Raw genomic sequence first — 25801 nt, forward strand, 5'->3', positions numbered from 1 at the left:
TCCTCCCTTCGAAGCAGTTCACGAAAACACTGCAACTAAAAAATGGCAACAAAATAAAACCATTTTTTGCAAGGAGAGACGGGGGGGGGGAATCTTGAAACTAAAAGCTAGGTGATATTTTTACAAGTCATAACAGCATGTCAAAGGCTTTAAAGCATACGGGCCAAATGAACTTCTCTAGGGAGAGAATTGGTTGTGGCAACAGAAAAGTCACGACTTCACCAAAATAATCCTGGGAACTGTAGTTTGTTAAGGCCTTTGTTAACAAACTACAGTTCCCAGTATTCTTTGAGGCAAGTTGTGCCTTAAAGTGGTATAAAGAGTACTTTAGATGCATGGTGTGGCTCTGACACCAGTCTCATGGCGCATGCAGCTGTAGCTCTGAATGAGATTGGATGCAGAGCAAGGCCCTAATGGACAGGCAGGATTCTATGGGAAGAGGTGGTGCTTTCAAATATCCTGGCCTCATACCATTTAAGATTTGGGAGGTAAGAACCAGCAGGTTGAAAGGGTACATGATAATGATAATTATCTTGATTGCCACTAGATCAACATGGCACAGTCCCTTGCCATCCCACCCACCACTCTAGTGAAGTAGTCTCCTACTTTTTCAGACTTGGGATCCACCTTCAACCCAAACTTTGCATTTGGGAACCCAATTCTTAATCAGACCATATATCTGTATAGTGTTAGTGCTGCTGACTGTTGTGAACAACCTTGGATCACATTGTGAAGTGGGTCTTGGTCCACCTGTTGAAGAGCAATGCACAAAAGGAGCAGCAGGAGCGGAGGCAGGGAGAAATGAGAAGGATCCAGACTGAGGCTTGCTCTGGCTCAGCAGATAATGATCTCAGGGGATCTCTAGCATATTTCCCCAAAACTGGATTTTCAGAAGCCATCAACCAGTGCTACAAGTTCAGGAAGAAGGGTATTGGGAGCACAATAGTGAGGAATTGATTTGCATCATATTTCTGTATGGAACTTTCCATTTCTGAGGGTATCTGGGGTAACGAGTCTCATATAACAAACCTGCTATAATCTAATTAATGCATTAAAAGGTTAATACCATAGAGTAAGCTGTCCTCACTGGAAGGACAGATCCTGAAGCTGAGGCTCCAGTACTTTGGCCACCTCATGAGAAGAGAAGACTCCCTGGAAAAGACCCTGAGGTTGGGAAAGATTGAGGGCACAAGGAGAAGGGGTTGACAGAGGACGAGATGGTTGGACAGTGTTCTCGAAGATACCAACGTGAGTCTGACCAAACTGCGGGAGGCAGTGGAAGGCAGGAGTGCCTGGCGTGCTCTGGTCCATGGGGTCACGAAGAGTTGGACACGACTGAACGGCTGAACAACAACAAGATGTCCTATCAGGCTTAGCTATGTCACTTTCTTTACCTTGGGAGAAAATAGGTAATCAAGCCTATTGTTTCTCCCCAGTCTACCTGAGCAGCTCAGCATGTGAAGAGGTTAGAACAGGTTGCTGCAGCTCAACTGCATGGCTCTCACCAGCCATTCTGGTGTTCCCATATCAATAATTTAGGAACTTTTACACTTTGCAGCCTGTGCAACTTTTCTGAATCTGATCTTTGGATAGTTTCAGTTACAGGAAGGTAGCTGTGTTGGTCTGCCATAGTAGAAACAACTTAGTTGGTCTCTAAGGTGCTACTGGAAGGAATTTTTGTTTGTTTGGATAGTTTGTAAGTAAACCATTTTTTAAACTTGCCAAACGTGTGGTCTTTTCCTATGCTGGGGTAAGAGGGAGACTTATTTTCATGGGGACATTTTGGAACTCAGAGGGGCATATTTTAAAGGTCTAACTGCCTATATTTCCACATTTTGTTTTGTGGCATATTTTGTGGCTTTAAATCTGCACTGGGGGTTCTCTCACCAAAGAATAGTACTTGTCTCCAACTTGGATCTTGCTACCCAGGAATTCTCTCCCTCTAAACAAAATGTTTAGGGGTACTCTCATTTTGACTCAAGAAAATCACCATAGCGATTTTATACTGTATGCGTCCCCTTGTGTCTCCCCAGAAAAAAGCAGTGTGTATGTGTGTGTGTATTTGTGCCAGCTGTATCTTATTACTGTATTTTCCTCTCGGTATATAAAAAATCTTAGACAAATCAAACAGATTTTTTCCCCAAAAACATTTTTCTTGAAGCTAATGCATTAAACGCATTTCCCTATGTTTACTGTTTAACTTAATTGAAATGTGTTTCCAAGGAATGCCTAATACTACTTGGACTGAAAGGTATTATGTACACAAAGCAAACATTACTGATGACTATTTAAAGGCTTTCAACACTGCTCTCCATTAATTCATACGTGCAGGAAGTATTGGGTAAGACATTTTTCTACCTCTTGCTTAGCATTGTTTTACATTATATACTGAGTTCATTAATGTATGGGGATCCTGGCTCTATGTGCCAAATTTTATTAAATGACGGACTAATTAAAACTTTAGCAGTTAATGTGACTTGCCTATTGAGTTTAAAACAAATAAATTATTTTAGAATGCACCAGTTTTCTTTGTGTTGCAGGTTGATACAGCTTGAATCACAGGCATCTTTTAAAGACAACCATGTTTATCAGAAACATGATGGTAGGAATGCTTCTTATCTGTTCTCTATGGACAGAGACCACCACAGCCGGTTCCAGTTTTTTAAGTCCCGAACAACCGAAAACTCAGGTAAATGCCGAAAACATTGCTATGGCTCCACAGTGATACTTTATAAAAAGGTGTTTCATCATTTGCCTATTGGGTTTGCATGTGATTTGTTTTTAGCAGCGAAAAGTCTCCCCAAAACCTACAACGAAGTTCCATCGCCGAGATGCAGAAACATTTTTGGATGTTCATGGAAGTGAGACTGAGAGGGACAACAATGAAATAGAAATAAAGGTAACTACTCCATACCCTCCAACATTTCTCCAATAAAAATAGGGACCCCACCTACATTCAGCAGCCAGAAACGTCATAACTAGACACTGGAGAGACCTGTCAGGAGTAAGCATGGACCAATGGTACCAAATAGTATGGGAAACAGCTTTACTGGAAAAATTAACCAATAAACTGAAACTGATACCGCCCAGAGTGGCTGGGGAGACCCAGCCAGATGGGCGGGGTACAAATAATAAATTATTATTATATTATTATGATACGGGGGCAAATAGAAGAAGACGCCTTCACCCCGGTATGGCTCCCCTTTATCACATACACAGCCCAACAAGACAATGACAAAAATCCACCAACAGCATACAAATCAATATGGCTAACCTGATCCAAAACACCCACCCACCCCACTCACACATGAAAACAAAGACCACCACCACAGCCAATCACAAATGAACAACCACACCCTAGGCCAACCCCAACCTCTCTCACCACCAAAGGAACACAAGTGAATAGCAGAGAACCTGCACAAGCGACGCTGACACAAAACCCCACATATATTAAGTAAAATAGAAACATTGCCACCACCCCCAACCCCACTCACCTTTCCCCCCTCCACTTTTCCCCCTTTTCTTCCTAATGTCTCAACAAATGAAACTGATCTGTAAAAAATGATACGGGGGTGGGGGTGGGGGGGAGAGAGAGAGACATTGCAATACTTTTGTAAACCAAGAAAATCTTTAATAAAAATACATTAAAAAATAGGGACATCCCATTCCATAATGGTAATTTGACTATTTATCCCCCACACATCTTACTGGGCTGCCTCAGCCACTCTGAGCAGCTTCCAACACATATGAAAACATAATACAACATTGAACATTAAAACAAACCTTCCCTATACAGGATTGTCCTCAGACAGCTTGGGGGTCAGATAACTGCATACCCTCCAACATTTCTCCAATGAATATAGGGACATCCTAAGGAAAAGTGGGATCAAATCAGATACCAGGACGGCTTCTCTAAACCAGGGATGTCCCTGAAAAATAGGGACACTTAGAGGGCTGCTACTCCCCACCCCTGCTGCCCCAAATCAACTTGTCCCATACAAATTAAGAGTAAAACATTTCCCCTCCTCCTAAAACATTTTACTGATGTACATAGTATCTCAACAAAATGGGGGGTAAGATAATTTAAGACATAGCATTTAGCATTTTCATGTACAAATAGCCACTGCCCAAAATCTTACTCCAGCCAGAGATCAGTGCATACACAGATATTCTCATGCACAGGGATATGATTATGGGTAACCCAAAGGGCCAGAACCTTTAATCTTTTATGCTAGGTCTTGGATCGCTTGCCTCTTTCTACTCACTTTTAAAACTTTTATTTTTCATTTGCTTACAGGGCAGCTAGGGGTTGTAACTGAAGTCATTGTAGTATTTAGTATCTAGCCACTGAACAGGATTCTTATTTGCAACAAGAATGAGATAATGAAGGACAGGACCCAGAAACTACTCTCTGTACAGTGTATAAAAACAGGACATTCTTTACCACCTAATTTGGTATTTAGGTTTTCCAATAACCTTGAGAAAAGAAGGTACGAACAGAAGAGTCGGATAAGCTTTGCTGATAACTGGCTGCTTTGCATTCTTGCTGCATCTGAAACAAAATAATGTCCTTGTGGCATGGATAAACTATTTCTGTGGCTCTGTATATACTGACGGCATAGGGCAGGGTCTGGTCTGTCTATACAGCCTTGTCATACTATGTCCAGGATAGTGTCAAATGCCTGTTCCCAGAACGTTGTGACAGTATCGCAGGGCCACCACAGGTAAAATAGGGATTTCCAGTCTCTCTTGTACCAGGAACACAACAAAGTCATACAGGAGTAAGGCGCTATGTCTACAGAAATGACTTGTGCACTGCAAATCAGGTTGTCCTTAAAAATTGTTTCAGACTGGTTTCTAAAATGGAAGCTCTTATGTGGCAGCTTCCTACACAGTTCATAACCCTTCCATATTGGCCACAAAGCTCCAAATGTAACAAATTATAAATAATGGAAACTAGGCCCTTTCTTCTAGAAGTAGGTCCAGTCCTCCCATTAGGCAAAGTGAGGCAACTGCCACAGCCAAGGGGTGCTTGCGGGGCACAGCAGCACCCCTTGGCTGTCCTTCATAGCCCCTGAACCCATTCCTTTCTATTGAAGGACAGAGGTTCAGTGGAGGATGTTATCCCTTCATTAGTGTTGAAATAAGGTTCAGTTGTCAGTCCAGTCATCTTTTCATCTTGTCCCCTGCCTCAGGCAGCAAAATGTTTTGGGCCAGTCCTTCATGGAAATCATTAGTACACACAGATTCTGAAAAACAGTTAATGACCAAGCTACCTGGTGAGCACTTTGTAATTTGGATATGAATGCTCTTGCCTGGTTTTTCTGAGGCCAACTACAGTAGTTCTTTGGCTATTTTAGGCTTTAATAGCGGATTTAGAAAACAAGTATTTAGTTCTATAAATATTGCCTACAAAGTGTAATAAATAGTCTGGGATGATTTTATATTGTGTTTTTAGGTTGTGAACCACCCTGAGTTGTGCGGTATATGCTAATAATAAATACCGTTAGTAGTAATAAAGTCTAACCTTAATGTCCTGCAACTTTCCTTAGTTCACTGTTCCCTTTGAAATTGGCATGAAAATCTCAGAAGATCAGTACAAAGACTATGGCCCAATACTGGAGAAGCTTCTGGAAGACATACTTGTTGAAGGCAATAAAGGTAACATTTCCTCATTCAAGGAACCAGGGTTATTGCCCAGATTCAATCCACAAGGTATTTGGAGATCAACTTAAAAAATAATAATATACCCAGTATAACACATTTTGAATATCCTCCCCTAACTATATTAGTCCACACAGGTGAAAGATCATAGCAGTGATAAAACACTGACATCAGCTGCAAAGGCAACTCAATGCATTCTCTGATTTTGTACAAGCTGTAGGTTCTTTTCAATCTACTTGATAAATATATCAGCTCTGTTTCTCGCCCAAGTCATCAGAGATTAAGGGTGCACACGAATGCACATCTACATGGGAGTAAGGTTTGGTGATCAAACAGAACTTGCTTGAGTAAATATGCTTAGGATCTGGTTGCACACCAACAATATTCCTCTTAAACAAGTGCTTCTGAGTAAATATGCTTAGATAGGACTGTATTGTACACACGAATATTTTAGGATTATGCATTCAGAATAACTAGACGGGCACCATGTTTTTCATTTGTAAATCTTATGCATTTTCAAACCCATGTTATGATTTATTTTGAATGTATGGGACTTGTAGTAGTCTTTGTGGCAAAATGAACTCCAGCTGTTATCCGTCACAATGGAAAACAATCCTTCTATTTTTATGTTCCCTAAGGGTTCCGGACTATGCCTTAAGATATTAGAAACCTCCTAAGATCTATTTCTTTAAAAAAGAATCTTCTTAATACCATAAAGCTGTTTAGAGCTGTAGCACCAGTACATTTGAAATACGGTGTACATTTCTGGTTGCCCCATCTCTAAAAATACAACTAAATTGATCGGTGGTTTCAAACATCTTGACTGCAAGAAAGTCTAAGGGTCTAAGCATTAATACATTTTTGTTTAGAAAACTAAAATGCATTTGGGAGTGGGGAAGAAGGCATGATGGAGGATTATGTACAGAGCCATAGCTAGGTGATCTTCCGCCCCTGGCAGAACCGTCTAGATTGTGCCCCCTAGCCACAGACAAATTAGCTCTTATTTCCGCCTCTCCTCCAACCCACCCCCCATTCAATTCACGCTCCATTTAAAAACATTTCTCATGAGGCAATAATCAATATTTATATTTATGGACATATTTTAAGCCAATTTTGCACACACACCCAATCTCCTGCACCCCTGGCAGGGGCCCACCTTGCCACCCCTTAGCTACGGCCCTGGTTATGTAGCATGAAGAGGGAAAGGAAATGTTAGTATACAGCTATATGGAACTGCCAGAGGCTTTTCCACCCAGGTGCTTAAGGTTATGCACATTTTCTGTGCGTAAGCAACAGTTATTGGTACCAGATTGCAAGTTGTGGTGGTGCAGAGGACCCAATCTAAACAATGTATCAGGCCCAGGAAATCCTGTTGGCATCCCTGTAGGGTAGCACTCCTGCTAAAAGATCAAGTGTTCTATCAATGAAGTCACCCATTAATGCAAGAACTTCTGCTGATGCAACAAGACTTCCTATGTGCTTTTCTATATCTGCTCCAGTGGGTTGGGGAAACCCTCATAACTAAAAACAGATTTCAGAATAATTTTTTTTTTTGCTGAAGCATTCTCTACCCGCTTTACTCATATTGATCCCATGGAGTTAACAATTTATGTATGGGGACAAAAAAAAATATAGCTTTTTATGTCTACCTTCATTCATATATTACTTGCTCTTTTAACAGGTAGAGCCTTGAAAGTCATTTTACATAAACATAGCTTTTTATATTAACTACTGCCCTGTTGACCTTTCAGAAAGCCAAGGAACACAGTGAAAAAACAGCTGAAAATCAAGATGCTGGAGTTAACATAACAATTTTACATTAAAATGAGTTTCATGCTTTGAATTAAACTGCTTCAAATCTTACTTTATGCTATCTGACATACCGGTACCTAATAAATGTCTTTATTACAGAATATTAAAAGCGTATCTGGCAACTTATTGGAAGGTTCTGTGATGGCAAAGCTCCAGAGCTTTTTAAAGAAATAAAATAAAATATGCAAATAAGAGGGTTAGCAGAAAGATTGTAATCAGGTGAAAGAGCTGGGAGACTAGAATGAATTTAGCTGGATACTATTGATTGCCTCATGCATTTGTTGCAGGAGAAAAGAATATTTGAGCTTGTGCTTATTTATCAGTTTTTAAAACTGTGTGGAATTAAATTTAAGGAACTATATAACAGCGAAGCAAGTAATACATTCTTTCATCAAAGGAAGAACTGTGTTGACACTAGGGAATACAATTGCTACCACAAAAAAGGATGAGGCTTCCTGTTAATTAGCTATGGTCTGGATCGCAGGCATATGGTCTGTGTTGCATGCATTTTTAAAAAGAGTCAAGGGACTCCTAAATTCTACTTCAAGGCAATTGAGCCACATTAGCATATCATGCTAGACTATACTATGTCCCATGCAGACATGCTAGCTCCTAAGAAGATTGCAGCATGGGCTTTTTAGGTCAGCAGAGCATGGCAGCGAAGCCAAGGTTTGGCTTAACATGCTGTCCAAACCTAGGTTGATAGTTATGGTCTTTCCTCCTTAACTATGTCTTGTAGTCGAGGTTTGTCCTATGGTTAACCCTGACCCTACAGATTGTGATTAAGGAGGTTAATACCTTAACCATATTTCTGGGTTAGAACACCACACTGCTAGCCTAAAAGGCCTGGGGAGGAGCAAAGTGGGTCAAGTTCCTCTTTACCAGAACATAAGAGCATGCTGGATCAGGCCAGTGGCCCATCTAGTCCAGCATCCTGTTCTCACAGTAGCCAACCAGATGCCTGTGGAAAACCCACAAGTGGAGCCTTATCACAAGAACACAGCTGATTTTCAGAAGCACAGCACCTCCAAACAGAGAGCCAAATCATTCATGTGGTTATAGTAAGCCAAATCTGGGCTTCAGAGTTTCAAGGTGTCAAACAGCTAAGTTTGTGCTCCCGTGGTGTTTTAAAGATAGAAAAGTGAGCGCTGTCTTATGACTGGAAAGGGGGAGCATGGTTTTATTGTTATTCCTGCATATAAACATACATACATACACCTCACACACGTGTGCAGAAGGAAAAAGTTACTTAGAATGCTATTTTCACAAACATTAGGAAACACTTTTAATAAAACAAATAGAAGTATATACAGAAGGACCTTTCCATGTAACATGAAGACACTGCTGAACTGAAGGCAAAGGAAGGGCAGAGAACAACGTTTGCTTTCCATGTTGTTGGTTGCAATACTTCAATTTCTTGCCCAAGAGTCAGGTATATAATCAACATGTATGAATATTTATATAAAAAATATTTACAAGTAATCTTTTTAAAGTCCAAATAATACATAATAGAACAATATAGAAACATGGAATCATTTTTCTTTATTAAAAAGGAACCCACTGCAGAGGTTAAAACTGCCTAATTAAAACAAAAACAAATCATGGTTTCCCGCAAAATAATCTTGAGAGCCTATTTCACTCCCTTGCTTCGTTTAATTACTTTGTGTGTGCTTCGGTTTCTGGAGAACACAGTATATCCAGAGTAGCTTTCCTCACCCTAAGGCTCTCCCAATGCTGTTGGGACTCCAGCTCCCATCAGTCCCAGCCAGCATGGGAGTGGTGGTCCAACAACATGCAGATGACACCAGATTAGAGGTTAGATCTAGAGAGTATTTCACAGCCCTTTCAGTATCTCTGAGTTATTATGCAAATTCAGTTCAGTTTAAGGTTCTTGCCATAGAGTTTATAGATATCCTTAGAGATGATCCTTTGTGCTAATGCATATTGGGGGGGGGGATTACAATCATATACTGGTAATGTATGTCATTACTTCTTTGAGTATATTCATGCTATACCAAATGGAAGGTTTTTAACTAAGAATATACGGTATTGCAGTTACATGGACTGCTGCTTCAAGAGAAATAATCAGACAAGGCAAAGAGAATTTAGGAACACTTTCTTTTTTAAGGCTAAGCCTCACCTTACCAGGGGTAGCCCTCAGGGTCCACTGCCCATCATTCCTGGTCATTGGCCATGGTGGCTGGAGCTGTTGGAAGTTGGGAGTCCAACGATGTTTGGAGTGCACCATATTGACTACCCTGTACTAAGGCATACCTGGCTTTATCCTTTCTATTGGAAACTGGCCTAAAAATGCTCCGTTATAATCTCCTTCAGATACATTTTTAAAAAGCAAATTAAAAATTAAAAAATCAATATGCTGACAATTTTTTGGCTGCCCAAGATAATTAAAAATTAAAAAAGGAAGCCACTCTTATGAATAAAATCAACACTAAGGCACCTTAAAAGGAATGGAACAAATAGCAGAGGGGAGGGGAAGCAGCAGGGAAAGGTGTGGACTTTAAAGGACTGTGGTTCAATTAAGCACTTAATATTTTCCTTGTTTCCAGAAGTCACAATATCCAAGCTGGTCAACATTAATGTGCAAGTTCCAATTTTATATTTACACAAAAAGTATTCCCTCTTCAGCTCTTTTCCACACTCCCTTGTGCTTCCCTACAAGTCATATATTCTTTTTGTGTTTTGTCTTAGAATGCCTAACATGGCAGGCAATGACACTTCCTTGAGCCGAGCAATCTCTTTCACGGTGTGCAGAGCTACTCCTGGATGTGAATACTGGCATACAGTTTTGGGAACCTGGAAAAAGAAGAAGCAGAGTTTTAGGAGATAAGGCTATTGTCTGCATTTGTGCCTTCAATATTTCACATTTAACAAACTCCCATCCATCTTTGACTCCCTTATCTTTGAGTATTTCTGACCATGGGATCTCACCCAGCAGAATCATAGAATGGTAGAGTTGGGACCACAAGGATTATTTAGTCCATCCAGTTCAACTCCCTGCTGTGCAGGAATATTTTGCCCAACATGGGGCTCAAACCCATGATCCTGAGATTAAGAGTCTCATGCTCTACCAACTGAGCTATCTCTCAGTAGCTCCTTTAGCTTTTTGAAATCAGCCTTCTTAAAGTCCAGATGGCATGTCAGACCTCCTGCAGCTGCTTCTTTCTTGTAGTTTCCTGCCCATTAACAGGTTTCTGTAGCACTGCCTCAGTTTCCTGCGCATCTATGAAGCTACTATCCCCAGTACCAGGTGTTTCTCTGTCATCTGTAATATTGTCTCCCGCCCCCTAAGGATTTACTTTAAGCTCTTCTGATCAGGTTTGTGAGACTCTTGGCAAACACATTCTTGCCAACCATTGTGAGGTGCAGCCTATCTCTTGCCAGAAGTCCTTCCTCGACCCCAAACCTCCAAGACCCCAAACCTTTCCTGACGACCCCACCTGTGTGGGCAGTGATTGACTTTTGATATTTCCCCCTCTCTTCCTGGGCCATGACTTTCAACAGGAAGGAGCGATAAAAAACCCCCACTGCATTACACTATATGAAGGGCCTGCTTCAACTTAAACCATTAACATTTTCTTTCATACTAAACCCTAAAACAAGAAAGGACAGTATTTTAATGAAGTATTAATAAGCACACAATAAAGGGACAAAGGATTGCAAACAACCCCAAATAAAACAAAATACCTTACCTGCCTAGGAAGGAAATATGGCGCATCTGTTTCTACAACTATTCTACTTAAAGGGATTTTCTGAACTGAATCTCTAGCCTCTGTAGCAGATGGATATGTCAGCAATGCTGTGAATCCAACAGTAAGATTTGGAAAGTAGTCCAACAATGGTTCTATGGCACTGTATCTGCCAGTAAAGCAATGCCTAAGATAGAGAGAAAACAATGGTCATCCTGCAACATATGATGGCCAACTAGCAACTGGAAAACAGTAATGCTGGCCATGTCAAAGACCACACAGCAAGCTGGACACAGAATGGTGGCTGCTATGTTGTTAATTTCTTCTTGGAATAAAAGCCACACTTAAGCTAAAATTTGTTACGGAAGGTGCAGATTATAATTTTAATACTATATTCAAGGAATTACAGAATCTAGTTTCAATGAAATAGAGACCTTCAAAGCATTCAAGTTATGTCTTAATTTTCACTTATGATTTTACAATGCTGGTCTGAAAAATTAAATGGTAACTTTTTTAAATAGAAAGGGAGATTGCTCAGGTGTCCATAAATCTCTGGCCTATTCTATTCTATATACTGTAACGACTACTACCACCACCAACAAATTTATTTATACACTGCCTTTTTCCCTGACAGGAAATCATGGCAGCTTACAGATAAAATAAGAACAGCTAAAAATGCTGGGGTGGGTGGGAACAATAATTAAAAAAGAATTAAACACACAACATGTATATTTATGAGATGTCTACTAAAAACATACAATCACAACACAAACTGCATGGCACCAGCCCCCACATTAAAAGCAGCCAGTTCCCCAAAGCATGTTTGAAAAAGAAAGTATTCACTTGCCAGTGGAAAGACAAGGAGGGAGCCAGCCTAACTTCTTTAGGGTGGAAGTTCCAAAGTCTGGGAGCAGCCACTGAGAAGGCCCTCTCCTGCATCCCCACTAAGCATGCCTGAGGGTGGCAGGACCAGGAGAAGGGCCTCCCCCAAGGATCTCAGAACCCAGATGGGCTTCTATGAGGGAATACATTCTTTCAGATAGCTTGTACTTAAGCCCTATAGGTCTTTGTAAGTCTTAACCAGGGAATCACAGCCATACAGAATTTTAGGACCTCTGGCCTTCAGCTACTTTTTAAAGTCAAGGATGGGTAGACTTAAAAGTATTTAATATAATTACCTGTGTATCTTGTAATCTTTGGGTACACATTTTTTCATGATTTCCAACAAGTCATCATCAGCATCTCTGCAGTGAATTACCAATGGTTTCCTTAAGGAAACAGCAAGATTCAGTTGCCTTTCAAATACCTGAAGGAAGCAAGCAAGAAGGAGTATATCTTCAAATGCTATTAGAACTGCCCAGAGAACAAAAATGTAAGATGTGTGGAAAACAATCTAGTACCTCACTCCACCACTACCATTTATATTCTTACTACTTTTATCAACACAGTCCATTTTGTTAGGGAGTGGGGGGGGCATAAGAGAGAGAAAACTGTCCTGGAGCATATTTTCATTTATTTCATTTAAAAGGCATTAGACTGGCTGAGCTTCAGTGTCAGTACTGTACATGATGCTGATGCAATTAGGAAACACCACATACAAAACTGAAATTAATATGAATAATTAAACATTGGATAAACAGATCAAATTGTAGATACTGACATGTTCAATAGATTTCCACTCATACAACAGCTGCTGTAGGAAATGAAGGCAATTTTTACCAGTTCCTCTTCCTTCCTGCAGCTCCCTAGCCACTGAACAGCTGCTAAAGAAAACTTAGGGACTCTTCAAAAGAGCCCTAGGGGGATGCAAGGGGGGGAAACAAGTAATTCTGTATCCAAGCCATTCAATCTATAGTTCTGTGTCTACAGCAGTTTTTCGAACACACTTTGTTGACAATTGTTCTTTTGCAACCAACTGATATTACACACGATGATGCATTTTTCTTGCATTCTTCCTGCTCTGACCACTTACCTGAGCTACTGACCAAACATTTCTGCTAATAGGTTGTTTGCTACCATGCACCACTGCAATACTACTTTTGGATGTAGAAATCACTTGCTGCTGAAATTCCGTAATATGGGATGTGTCTATTTTGCTAATGTATTCAAACCAAAGCCTATTATGAGTGATTAGATAACAGAAATGCTCAGAATTATTTCAGCTACATATCACCCCCATGTTCTAGGTCAGCAATGCCCTTAATACATTAACCAGCACTACAAAAATGATTTAGCACCCAATCCTCTTATTCTGTGGATTGCAATATACTCCAAGCAATGGACTGGAAAGGGTCTCCCCCCCCCCCCCAAGAAAGCTACTATCATCAACTTAGCGGGCTTTCTGAACAACTGCTTCAAAACTTTACAGACCAATGACATCTTACAAAGTGAATGACACTGAGCACAAAAAGTAATAGCACTCTCCTTTACCTTATGTTGCTTTGGGACCTCAGTGCTACATTTATAAGAGTAATCCAGCCCCATTTCTCCAAAGGCAATAGCTTTGGGGTGCCTCATTGCCTGTAAGATACTTCTTTCGTGAAGGTCTGTGTAATAATGTGCAAAGTGAGGATGACAACCAAATGCCCCCCAAACCATGTCTTCCTTTAATAAATCTTCCCATAAGTAGTTGTTCAATTTACGAGGATCACAAAAGTCAGCTATACAGCCCTGAAATTCTTCAGGAAAGCTGCTGCTACTGTAAGTCTTTCGAAACTTAGAAAAAGTGCCCCTGAAAGCTGTCTTTGTATATAACATATCCAAATGGCTAGTGGTATCAATAACCCTTCTTTTAAATATTTAGGCAGGTCATCAGGCAAATCCTGGTTTACCACATTGATTGACAAAAGACTCTGACTTGCGAGATGTGGAGAAAATAGGAACACATGATGCTACTTCTTTATTCCATCGTCTGTGTTCTCCTCATCGACCAGTTGAGAACCAAGTGATTGGGCCTAACACGCATATAAGGCTCTTTATCCCCTTGGTGTAGTTGATGGGCTATCAGTTGAGGTATCTAATGAAACATCACAAGATGGGTGGCATATGAGGTATCTTCAGAAGAACAATCCACTGGCTTGCTGCAGCTTGTCCATACTTTGTATAGTCACTCATCATGCGATTGTACAAATGAGGAGGATACATCACCAACTCTGTTGCCAACAGTGAAGTCTCCACTGTTTTTGGCGTACTGTGGTTTGGGATAGAATCCTCCTGGGAGAAAGTACTTGCTGGTTCTGCATCCTCCATGTCAGACCAATCACTTTCAGCGAGGACTCTCTTTCTTTCCCCATTAACTGCAAGTCATGAAATAAAATGAGAAAATCAATTCAGCTTGGTTATCTTGCGTCTGATTAGTTTAAATTATATGCAAGGGAAGATGACCAGATTACAGGGGAAGACGACAAAAATACAAGAGGTATGCACATTTTGTTTTTAAAAGAAAAATAGACATGGATCTCCAGCTAATCTCTGTTAGGCTTGCCATGCCTATACTGGTTTATAACAAAAAATAAAGGAAGATATGAGGGATTTTTTGTATAATTTAAAGCAACAATATGTGAAACATGCTTAAGAATTGTAACCATTCAGCCAATTGGCAGAAAATGCGCATTGAAATAAAAGCATGTTAGTCTTGCAGTTTGTTATTCACAGAGGGCAAACACCACTTTATTTCGGGTTATTTGGTAGTCTACCACAAAAGGCAAGTAAAATTTGAGGATCACTGAAGACTTCTGTATTGATCAGCAATGCTATATGGGACACAATTTTTTATTATGAGTGTCATTCAGAAAAGGCCACATGACATCATAAAAAGGATATGAAATCAGTTTTGTGCATCGCTACATGGAACTTCTAAGGTAATGGAATTCAGAAAACTATATCTTAATCCTGAATCATACAAACAACAAAGGTTGCATTTGTAACTACTATTTTGTCCTACATCCTGCACCTCTGAAAACTGCTACTAAACATTTCTACAAACATTTGGAAGGATTCTGTGTTTAATAGCACCTTTTAGTAATTTAAATTTAAGTTTAGTTTAAGTTTCTTTAAACTACATTCTTTTCCTACTAGCTTAAGGGTGAATCCTTGAAGCTATCTTAAGGATTTCTCAAACTTTTGGGAATGTCTTTACTTTTAAGTGCTGGCTGTTCATTTGTGTGAAATCAATTACATTCCAGGAACATTTAGCTACAGTTTCATTTTGAAAACCTTATTCCACAACAGAATACCTCACCTTCTCATTTACTTCTGAACTGTGGTCATCCACAAATACAGGTTTTGGAGGAGATTCTACAATAACTGTCCTCTGGAAATTCACAAACTCCTTTGCTGCAGTACCACAAAGTGCATCAGATGAACTGGGGCAAACATATTTTTCTTTTGGCACAGTCTTCTGCTTTGTGAAGGTACTATTGTATTTTGTCGTAGTTTTCTCACTGCTGCAACCCTGCTTGAACAGTTCTTCACCTTCATACTTGGACACTTCAGACACACTTCTCAGCTGGTTTCCTGGTCTCCCATATTCCTTTTTAGATAGACTGGCACAGGCATTTTCTTCATTAGTTTTACTTTGCTGTTTGGTGGACTCTCGCTTATATTTTTGTTCTCCTTCAACCTGTAAAAGGTTAGATGTGCTTTTAAAATTATCATCTGATCTGCGATGTTCTCTGCAATCTTTTTTTTTACTCTGACCAACAGAAATGTTGGTGTCTTTTGGCTCCTTTTCCAGTTCTGGTTCATCTTCAAATCTTGATAATACAGACCTTGATAATGTATACCTTGAGCTGCCCGCTGGTCTAGAAGCCTCTTTTCCACTATGCCTAGAAATACTGTTTTCTTCTTTTGCAGCAACTTTCTGAAAGGCCGATTCCTGTTTAACTTCCGGTTCATCTTCAAATCTTGTTAATGTATGAATGTGCCTTGAGTTGCCACCTGGTTTGGAAGCCACTTTCCCACTATGCCTAGAGGTTTTCTTTTCTTCTTTTGCAGCAGCTTTCCGGAAGACAGACTCCTGTTCAACTTCTGGTTCATCTTCAAATCTTGATAATGCATGAATACGCCTCAAGCTACCCTTTGATCTGGAAGTCTCTTTTCCACAATGCCTAGAGATATTATGTTCATCTTCTACAGCAGCTTTCTGAAAGGTGGACTCCTGTTTAAAGTCTTCTTTTCTTTCTGAACTTGAAACTACAGATACACGTCTTGAACTGCCATCTGACCCATGAGACTCTTTTCTATCCTGCCTGATAGAAATATTAATATGCTCTTTTTCTGTGGTTTTCAGAGAGTTTGACACTTTTCCAGGTTGCTGCTCTTCAAGTTTTGATGCTATTGAGGGATGTCTCAGGTGGCCAGCTGATTCAGATGCCACTTTTTTAGGAAGGCTTTCTTCCAGGGTTCCATTTGGAGGTGCTGTCTCCCTTCTAGGTCGTAGTGGCCCCCCAAGTATAGCAAGCAGAGCTTTGCGGTATATTAGTCGAGATCCTTGGTCCTGGTCTTTCATTCTCCTCCTGCCACATTCAGCACCTGCTTCCTTTGAGGCACCTTTTCTTTCTGTGCTTGGTGTGAGGCTTGGACCTGTCTCACTGCAGCCATCTTGTTTAATCTAAACAGTAAATAACAGTGTAAACTTCATACAACATACCTAGTATCCATTTCATAGAAATTATATCTTCACATTGTAAGTTAAAAAGGCCAGCCTAAAAGAACCATACAATAGTTTGGGTGGGGGGGGGGAATGATTTTGGTTAATCCTAAGCAATTGTACATAAATTACCGGTAACAAATTTCTGAAAACCTGACTATCCTCAAAAAGTATGAAAAGCTACCAATGATGCTCCACTAAGGCTGCAATCCTATGGGGCAGAGAGAGAGAAATGTACTTTAACCACCATATCCAAAGCACTGCTGGATCCACACTGCTAATGATTCCCATTGGCTAGATGTCTCATTGGAAACAGTATGAGATAAATTCACAGGACAGACTTACACCAGGTCCCTTGTGGGATATCTCTCTCTCCAGTTTGGAGGCACGTCAAAGCTGCTGAGAAGACTGTACTGTAAATCCAAAGACTCAGAAGTATTTCACAGTCCTTCCCTAACATGCCCACAAACAGCTTAAACATGTCCCGTTCGGTCCAACAACTACAATAGGGCCAGTCATAAGAGGTTTCTGTGGCACTGGAATCAGATATAAGTTCTGGCACTGGAGAAGCTCCAATATATCCTTCTCCCTCTAAGACACTTCCCAAGGGACAAAGAATTGCAACCTGAATACATTTTATTTAAATATTTATACAATTTCTATGCTACCCTTCAACAAAAACTCCCAAGGTAAGATTTTATCACCCATGATAAAAACTTTAACAAAAAGCCACAAGTACATTATAAACAAATGCAATTCCTCTCGACCCTGCCTGATATTTCAATATTTGTCATCACTTATCTACCTTTTGTTTAAAGGATTCTCGAGGCAAAGACGTCACATTTTCCTCAGACATGTCACAGGCAGGACGTTTTACAAGGAACAGTTTATTGGAAAGAGGGTGGTCTGGGCTCTCCCTAACCATGCTGTCAATTCCATCATTCGTTTCAATCTCATCAGAGGAAGAATCCGCTGTGGTGAATGAAGTTCTCGAGAACGCTTTATAAGACTCTGGAGCTTTCCTGAATGTAGCCGGCTCAATGGATGTAGCAGACCTACTGCTAGGGGAAGGCTGTGACGGCACCTCTTTGGCGAGTCTGCGATATTTGGCAGGTGATCCAATAGACAAGCTGTCCCACTCTATTTTACGCCTCCTGTTTGACTGCATTGAGGCTGGATTATCTGAGCACGAAAAGAGAGAAAAGCCAGAATTTTAACAACATTACACGCTGCCCAAACTTGTGCCGCCAGCAGAGAAGCTGCACATTTCTGTAACGTGTGAGAAAAGCAACACATTAGAAACATGTTATTTTTAAAGTATGAACTTATGCATGTGTGTGTGGTGCAAAGAAAACTGGAGAACACACAGCCATGCTCCCCACTTCCACCACGCTTTCTCAGGCGTACCCAGGCTAGTGCCAAAAGAACTCATGTACCTGTGTTTATCAGGCGCAGCAAGGCCCTGATCCACCCATGTTACCAGCAACTCGCCAGGGCGCCTCTCTCCCTCCCTCCTTCAAGAGCTGCCCAAACAACACCAATAAAGGAGGAACAGAGGAAGAGGCCGGAGTTCCCAGGCTGCCTGGGTAGGAAGCAGGAATGCAGGCGGGCGCGGGGTCGGGGCAGTTGACAGCGAGGCTCGCCGGAGCCACAGCCCGCCTAACTCCTGGAAGGGGAGAAGAGAGGCAGGGAGGCCAGGAAGAGATATCCTCAGGGGCTGCAAGCGGCCTTCCTCCTTGCCAAGCGCCGGCAGCCATTGGCTGGCTTCACCGGGGGGCCCCTCCCCTTCGGAGACGCCGCCGCCTTCTTTTCCTCCCCGTGCCATCCCCCCCCCCTTGGGGGATCCTTGCCCCACGCGCAACTTCCACTTTTCAAATATGGCGGTTGGCAGTTACAAGCGCGCGGCGCCTCCCCCCCGGGCCCACACTCTCGTCGCTCAGTACAGTACCGCGCGCGCCTCCTCCCGCTCGCAGCCGCCCTGTTCTTCACAAAGCTTAGGGGCGGCACCCGAACGCCAGGAGAAGCGGGGTGGGGGGTGGGGAATCTGTTGGACAGGCTCGCCTTCTGATTGGGTGAGAGAAGGGTCAGGGGGCGGGCGCGTGGCAAGGAGCAGGGGTCCGCGTGACTGAAGCGAAGGGCAGCAGAACAGGAAGAGGAAGCGAGCTTGGTGGAGTAGGGGTGGGGAGGACGAGATGCGCGCTTGCGCAACCTTTTCGACCGCTGGTTAAGGTTGGGCGTGAATGGGGCCGCGCCGGCCGTAGGTTCCGTTCTCGTCGATGGCCGGCGAAGACTCCACAGAGAGAGGCTGTCCTCTCCAAAACGCCCAGTTCCGTGGGGAATTGTGGCCGGCTGTGGTATTCAGACATTTCTGTGCAACTGGAGATGACCACTGGGGCCTTAGTCACGTGCTGAGAGCAAACAATTGGGATCCAAGCAACCCCATTTACAGAGACACACTCAGATAATTGAACTATCTTGCTAGGGCCCTACAGTGAGAGTATGACGCCCTGAGTGAGCAACTACTTAGGCTACTGAAATTCAATTAACCTCCTTATTGGTGGCCCGATACATTTTTATTCCTTTAGACTTTGGGGAGATAGCTATATATGGCCCACACTTTTGACTTATAAGCATTGTGGAATTCTGACCCTTTTAACCACTTGAAATGTTATTGTTGAATTTTACTGTGTACTGTACTGTATTGTACTATATGGGATTGTGTGCTGCAACCTGCTAGCGTTCCCAATAGATGTAGAGCAGGCTATTATAAACAAAAAAATTTATGTTCAGTACCATAAGCAGTGGCTATATAACTAGAGAAAGTTTCATAGAATCATAGAGTTGGAAGAGACCACAAGGGCCATCCAGTCCCCCCCTGCCAAGCAGGAAACACCATCAAAGCATTCCTGACAGATGGCTGTCAAGCCTCTGCTTAAAGACCTCCAAAGAAGGAGACTCCACCACACTCCGTGGTAGCAAATTCCACTGTCGAACAGCTCTCACTGTCAGGAAGTTCTTCCTAATGTTTAGGTGGAATCTTCTTTCTTGTAGTTTGAATCCACTGCCCCGTGTCCGCTTCTCTGGAGCAGCAGAAAACAACCTTTCACCCTCCTCTATATGACATCCTTTTAAAAATTTGAACATGGCTATCATATCACCCCTTAACCTTCTCTTCTCCAGGCTAAACATACCCAGCTCCCTAATTTATATGGAGACAGAACACCTTAGACCATTAAAAGGATCACATTCACAAAACGGCCTTTCTCAATAATTTATTTCAAATGTATAATGAGTTTTAAGCATTTGGAGCAATGAACCTGAAAAAGTATATTGCAATGATGAGTTATGGAGCTTAAAGGAGAAATATATAGCTATTCAATAAAGCCATAGAACTGCATAATAATCTATTTCTGTCATCTCTTTGGATCCTTCAGACTACAAGGTTATACAAATTTACTTAGAAGCACCAGTGAACTTAATGACACTTATTTTCAGTACAAAGTCTTAAGATTGCACTGCAAGACTTGCCCCTTCCCCCCAAAAAATCCAGCAAGCAAAATTATTAATGCCAAAAAGGATAGAATGCAAATATACTTCAAAATTTAGTTTTTTAATAATTATCAAAGTTCTGAAAATTATAAAATACAAAATATGCTACAAAATATTTCCAATATTCATTAATAGCTTCAAAAGGTAAACACTGTCAGTGAATAAATAGTTTTATAATAATACCATTAGCTTACTAGCAAACTTTAACCCCCAAAATCACCAATACAGCATTTACATTGTCTACACCCATCCCTTTGAACCACCTACCATTAGGAAGTAAATAATGCAGTTTTGCTGAAGAAGCAAAAGGTTGTTGTTACATGAAACAGAAGTACCAAGTCTATCAGCTACAGTAATCTTGGATTTAGGACTGCTTAAATTTAGGACGCAGGTGGCTTGCTGATCGGAAGGTCGATGGTTCGAATTGCCACAGCGGGGTGAGCTCCTGTTGCTCAGTCCCTGCTCCTGCCAACCTAGCAGTTCGAAAGCACATCAAAATGCAAGTAGATAAATAGGTACCGCTCTGGCGGAAAGGTAAACGGCATTTTTGTCTGCTGCTCTGGTTCGCTAGAAGCAGCTTAGTCATGCTGGCCACATGACCGGGAAGCTGTCTGTGGACAAACACCAGCTCCCTCGGCCAATAAAGCGAGATGAGTGGCACAACCCCAGAGCCGTTCATGACTAGACCTAACAGTCAGGGGTCCCTTTACCCTTTTAAAACTCTATAGTATTGAAATCTGTCTTGTTCACAGGATTTTGCCAAATTTGGGCTACAATATTAATACCTGGTATTATGTCCTGTTGGTTTACCTGGTAATATGTCCTATTGAACTCAGTGGAACTTACTTCTGAATAAGCATGCATAGGACTGCATTGTTAGTGTGAGCTATTGTATTCTGAATTATATTTCTAAGAAATGTACAAATCAGACAGTCCTGTAAATTGTATATTATTTTAGCTGCTATAGATGCATTTTAAATTTAGAGCAATCAGAACTCTGACCACTTTTGTCTGCTTGGATGCAAAGCACGACATCTGTTCTGTATATTGCATCAGACTAGGGTAACCTATGTTCAAATCTTGTCTATGAAGTTCACTGAGGCGACTTTGGGCCAGTCATCACCCCTCAATGTAATCTAACTTGCAGAGATATGATAAAAGGTAGGGGAAGAAGCATGTGTGCTGTCTTGAGTAACTGGATATACATGTAACAAATGAATAAATAACATTAAATACAAATTGCATTCTGACCATAGCATTTCCTTAAGCAAGTAACTTGAGTCTTCATATTGTAAAGAAGAATTCTCTTGCTATGTCAGAGGAGGTTTGAGTAAAATAAAAAGACAATGATAAAACCATGAGCAAGATAACCCCCCCCCCCAAAAGCATTTTATTCATAGACAAGTGCAGGCAAGCACTACAAATGTGCCATAAAATTCAGCTTATACAATGGCTAGAGAAGGATGCTTTCCCCTCTTTTTTCTGTTATGTGTTTCACTTTGGCTGCAGCCTTTGGTTTCAAGAGATTTGTCTACCAAAATACATTTCAATCACAGCCATAAAGCTGTGAATATAATTCTTGACACTAATCACCTCAAGTTGATGCTTCCCATCCTATCCATATCTTGCATAGGTACCCAATGTAACTTCAAAAAATGCATTGTGCTTTTGTTTCTACTGCCAATAAAGTTAATCTTCTGCAAACTGCATGGATTATGATTTAGTTACATCAAATCTTCAAAGAGTTCACAAGTATTTATCTTATTTTCTTCATACAATAAAAATCGTTCCATCATCTTTTTCTTTTATCGTTGATTTTTATTTCTTTCACCCCTGCTGAAATAAAGCACAAACAAGCAATGTAATATAATATCATGACATTACAAATAATGTATCACTAATTACTGAGGTAAAAGTTATTTTGAATAAACTATAGAATGTTGATTTTCTTTAAGTTAACATGAAGGAATTGCTGAAAAGTTGCTCATACTTAGGAGGGGCTAACTTGTGGCCCCCCGATGTTGTTTACAGCCTCTTGTCTATTACTAATTCCAGGCACTTTTTCAGATCCTCACCTCTTGGGTCTAATGTAAAGGAGAGATAGAGGTGGCTGTCATCGGCATACTCATGACGCCATTGCCCAATCCCTGGATGATCTATCCCAGGGATTTCATGTTATACAGCAGGAGAGACTACTGCTAAGGAATCCATTTCCCCCCCAAGAGTTGATTTGTTTTAAAAAAAACAAAAACCTTGAGGGCTGCTACAAAATTAAAACCATTGCAGAATAAGTGAAGTATGATGACAACATGAAACCCATCTACCACATCCTAAATGATACCAAAATGGTGTTAATTACATGTCACATAATTTAGCTCCAACAGTCCAGGTCACAGTATAATTCTGAAGTTGCCTATTTTTGTTTTAACTTGCTGCCCCATGTGCTTGGAACTATCATAGAACTCTTGCATGATAAGAAGAAGAAGAAGAGTTCTCCCGAAGGAGTCTCAAAGCGGCTAACATTCTCCTTTCCCTTCCTCCCCCACAACAAACACTCTGTGAGGTGAGTGGGGCTGAGAGACTTCAAAGAAGTGTGACTAGCCCAAGGTCACCCAGCAGCTGCATGTGGAGGAGCGGAGACACGAACCCGGTTCCCCAGATTACGAGTCTACCACTCTTAACCACTACACCACACTGGTGATACCACTTCTCGAACTCTTTCAAATCCCTCCTATAAGCCTACTTTCCCCATAATGCCTTTGACACAACTATCTAGTTCCCAAGCCTTAATGAAATACTGTAACTAAGCCTAAACATCTGAAACAGCTGCATATTCCTTCTCAGTTTACCCTTCATCCACTTCTCTCACCTTTCCCTTGTCTGCCCTGTGGCCAATTTTAAATTGTGAGGTTTTCAGGGCAGGGATAATCTTGCCATGCAAACTGATGAAATAATAATATTTGTATTACTGTTATGATATACTTCATAAATGTTCCTAATTTTCCTCAAAGAATATTTAAAAGTTACCTTGTTACCTTGTGAAGAACAGGCAGCACCAGAGCTTTCCGTATTTGTATTTGATGGAGTCGTTTTATTTAAAGAAGCAGTTGTTTCTAGTGGCTCCTTATTAGAGTTCATATTTTTTGTTGAGAAGACAGTGCTATATTCTGAATCATTTGCCAGAGGCTTTGTGGGAGAAACATTTTCTAGATATTGAGAGTTGTTGCTTGGTGGCAGGCAGGCGACAGCAGCATCTGTAGGGTCCCACGAAAAGTTACTTGATTCATCTGACTCGCAAGGGACCTGTAACATCTGCCCAGAGTATGTTTCAGGAGACATGGCGCTCATCAAAGGTGGCAACAAATCTCCACAGTTCAAAGACCCGGGATTCACTTCATTTGAGAAACCAAAATTAAGCGGGCTGGCTGGCTCATCGTTTTCTTCTGGAGTATTCATGGAGAGTCCACGGTATCTGCTCCACTCGGCCATTTCCTGACACTGTATTTGATGAACTGCCATTTCGATTATTTCATGCACCTGTTTTTTAACAACAATGTTAAAACAGCTCTTTCAAATTTTCCTCACTAAAAGAAAGCAACTGCTTCCTTCAACATTTAGGGACACACATTCTTAAGTAAACAGGGAGGGAAAGTAAGTGCTAAGAAAATGGAAGGGGTGGGTCTTTGCCTGCTGGCTCGACCACCACTGCATGTCCTGCTGGCCTTGTCTCCAGCGTACATTCACTGTATAGTAAGGGATGCCCACCAACGCACAGGAGCCCCAGTTGTGTAAAATGTGTGTAGGTGACCCTTTGCAGATGTCCAGACAAACTCATAAAGATCAGAGGCGTCGGAGCAGCAGGTCAGAAGTGAGGCCAAGGGGTTGCGATCTCAACCTGCTCCATGTGTGATCCATAGCTGTCAACTTTTGGATTTGAAAATAAGGGATCAGCAGCCTCACCTATGACAGTCCCATGGCAGTGGTGGGCGGAGCCAGAAGCAAAAGTGGGCGGAGCAGCTAGAACGCGGTGTCCGCGCTCTTCCCTAGATCAAGCTGCTTTGGGCCACTGCTGCTGCCGCCGCCGCACCATCTTTTGTGTGCCCTGTGTCGCTTTAAGAGCCGCAGACCTTCAACTTGGGCCTCTCCTCACTTTGTCAGACACTTTCTGGCTGTCTAGGTGGTACTGGAGGAACTCCTTCAAGCGCGGGGACTCCCCCTTTCCCTGCGCGGCGGCGACAGCATCTCCGCTTGCCCAGCCACGGACGGGAGAGCCCGGCAGGTTGTCTGCGCACATTCACTTTTCCTGCAAGCCCTACATCTCGCCCCAGAGGCGCCGGGAGGGGGCTTTCCTTATGCAGAGCAGGAGAGGTCCTTTTATCCTGCCCCCTCCCTGCTCTGTCTGTCTCTGGCAGGGGAGATCTGCGCGCTGAGGCTGTGTCTGCTTCCAACTCATTCCCAGTCTCTCCTCCTCCTCCTCCCCCCTCCTCTGGCTGCTGCCTGTCTGCAGCTAGTCTGGCTCTTAGTGACAGCAGGCAAAGAACAGGGGAGACGGGGAAGGAAGGGAGACCGGGGCGTGCGCGGGTGGCGGAGTGGGGGAGGGGAAGAAGCTTCCTGACCAGGCCTGAGCGCTGCGTGACTTGTGAGCTGGGCAGAAACCTTTGACAACCTGGGAATATACGGGTTTTTGAATCATCCGGGACAGCAGCGGGAAACGCATTTAAAAACGGGGGAATCCCGGCCAATATGGGATACTTGACAGCTATGGTGTGATCCCTCATCCCCACCCCCACCCCATACATGAAGAGGGATGTGTCAGGGTTGAGCCAGACGAGGAGGAGGAGTGGTGACAAGCCCTGGCGAGGCGGCACCCACAGAAGAATCTGGGGAAATGGAGGAGTTCATACCTGGAGAAGACTGGTGGCGGCACTCCTCAGAAGAGGAAGAATCAGATGGAGAAGGGGAAAGACCAGAACAGGAGGAGGAAGTTGAGCCAGAATCAGGCCCTTGTGAGGAGAGAAACCGACAGGGTCCCTCCTCCCTTCTCAGCTGTATAGCGTAGAGCTGAGAGATGCAGGGAACAATTAGAGGCAGCTGCAGCTCGTAAGAGACGTGATTACGGGCCAGCTACTTAAGGAAGGCCAGCTGCTCCCTTCACTAGCACCTGCAACTGGTTGTTCTTGCTCGTCCTGTTCCTGACTCCTGGCTTGTTCCTTACTTGGCTGGTTCCTGACTTGGACTGTTCCTGACTTGGGCTTCTCTTGACCCCAGTGCTGATACCTGACTTCGGCTGGCTTCTGACCCGGACTGTTTGACCTCGGCTTACCTGACTCTGACTGCTGTGCTTCCTGACTGCTGCGCTTCAGCACGCCAATTTGTTGGCGCCCTAACAGGATATGGTTTATAGACTTATTATGAGGGC

At 42.2% G+C, this 25801-nt stretch overlaps 3 protein-coding genes across 6 annotated transcripts in view; 1 reads left to right on the top strand and 2 right to left on the bottom strand.

Moving 5' to 3' along the window:
- The first annotated feature begins 314 nt into the window (after positions 1–314).
- Positions 315–7540, top strand: GHRL (ghrelin and obestatin prepropeptide). Its single transcript, XM_033141140.1, has 5 exons — positions 315–488; positions 2541–2689; positions 2786–2899; positions 5553–5661; positions 7416–7540. The coding sequence occupies exons 2-5, from the start codon at positions 2582–2584 to the stop codon at positions 7433–7435; spliced, it is 351 nt and encodes a 116-aa protein (XP_032997031.1). The 5' UTR covers positions 315–488; positions 2541–2581; the 3' UTR covers positions 7436–7540.
- A 1089-nt stretch (positions 7541–8629) lies between these two features.
- TATDN2 (TatD DNase domain containing 2) lies at positions 8630–18351 on the bottom strand. Its single transcript, XM_033141141.1, is given in 13 exon segments — positions 8630–10290; positions 11187–11370; positions 12362–12489; positions 13614–13966; positions 13969–14020; positions 14022–14104; positions 14107–14217; positions 14220–14279; positions 14282–14449; positions 14452–14479; positions 15424–16794; positions 17639–18015; positions 18270–18351. Coding segments are annotated over 12 exon segments (3042 nt in total). The 5' UTR covers positions 18002–18015; positions 18270–18351; the 3' UTR covers positions 8630–10149.
- A 3505-nt stretch (positions 18352–21856) lies between these two features.
- The window catches only part of IRAK2 (interleukin 1 receptor associated kinase 2), a 32228-nt gene continuing 28283 nt past the window's right edge, over positions 21857–25801 (bottom strand). The window contains exons 12-13 of one of the 4 annotated variants that reach the window (XM_033141143.1): positions 23418–23919; positions 21857–22215 (exon numbers count right to left, since the gene is read on the bottom strand). In XM_033141143.1, the coding sequence (XP_032997034.1) occupies positions 22175–22215; positions 23418–23919 (543 nt within the window). In that variant the 3' untranslated portion in view covers positions 21857–22174. Of the gene's footprint in view, positions 22219–23409; positions 23920–25801 lie in introns of all 4 variants that reach the window. The other 3 variants (XM_033141142.1, XM_033141145.1, XM_033141144.1) reach the window with 3 other exon arrangements.

Source organism: Lacerta agilis, chromosome 2, assembly GCF_009819535.1.
Source record: "Lacerta agilis isolate rLacAgi1 chromosome 2, rLacAgi1.pri, whole genome shotgun sequence".
In the NCBI taxonomy this organism is placed as follows: domain Eukaryota; kingdom Metazoa; phylum Chordata; class Lepidosauria; order Squamata; family Lacertidae; genus Lacerta; species Lacerta agilis.

Bases quoted from the DNA above. Each gene is read 5' to 3' on its own strand.
- GHRL (XM_033141140.1), top strand. From the start codon at position 2,582: ATGTTTATCAGAAACATGATGGTAGGAATGCTTCTTATCTGTTCTCTA. The intron at 2,690-2,785 runs GTAAATGCCGAA...ATTTGTTTTTAG, and splicing joins CCGAACAACCGAAAACTCAG to CAGCGAAAAGTCTCCCCAAA. The intron at 2,900-5,552 runs GTAACTACTCCA...AACTTTCCTTAG, and splicing joins ACAATGAAATAGAAATAAAG to TTCACTGTTCCCTTTGAAAT.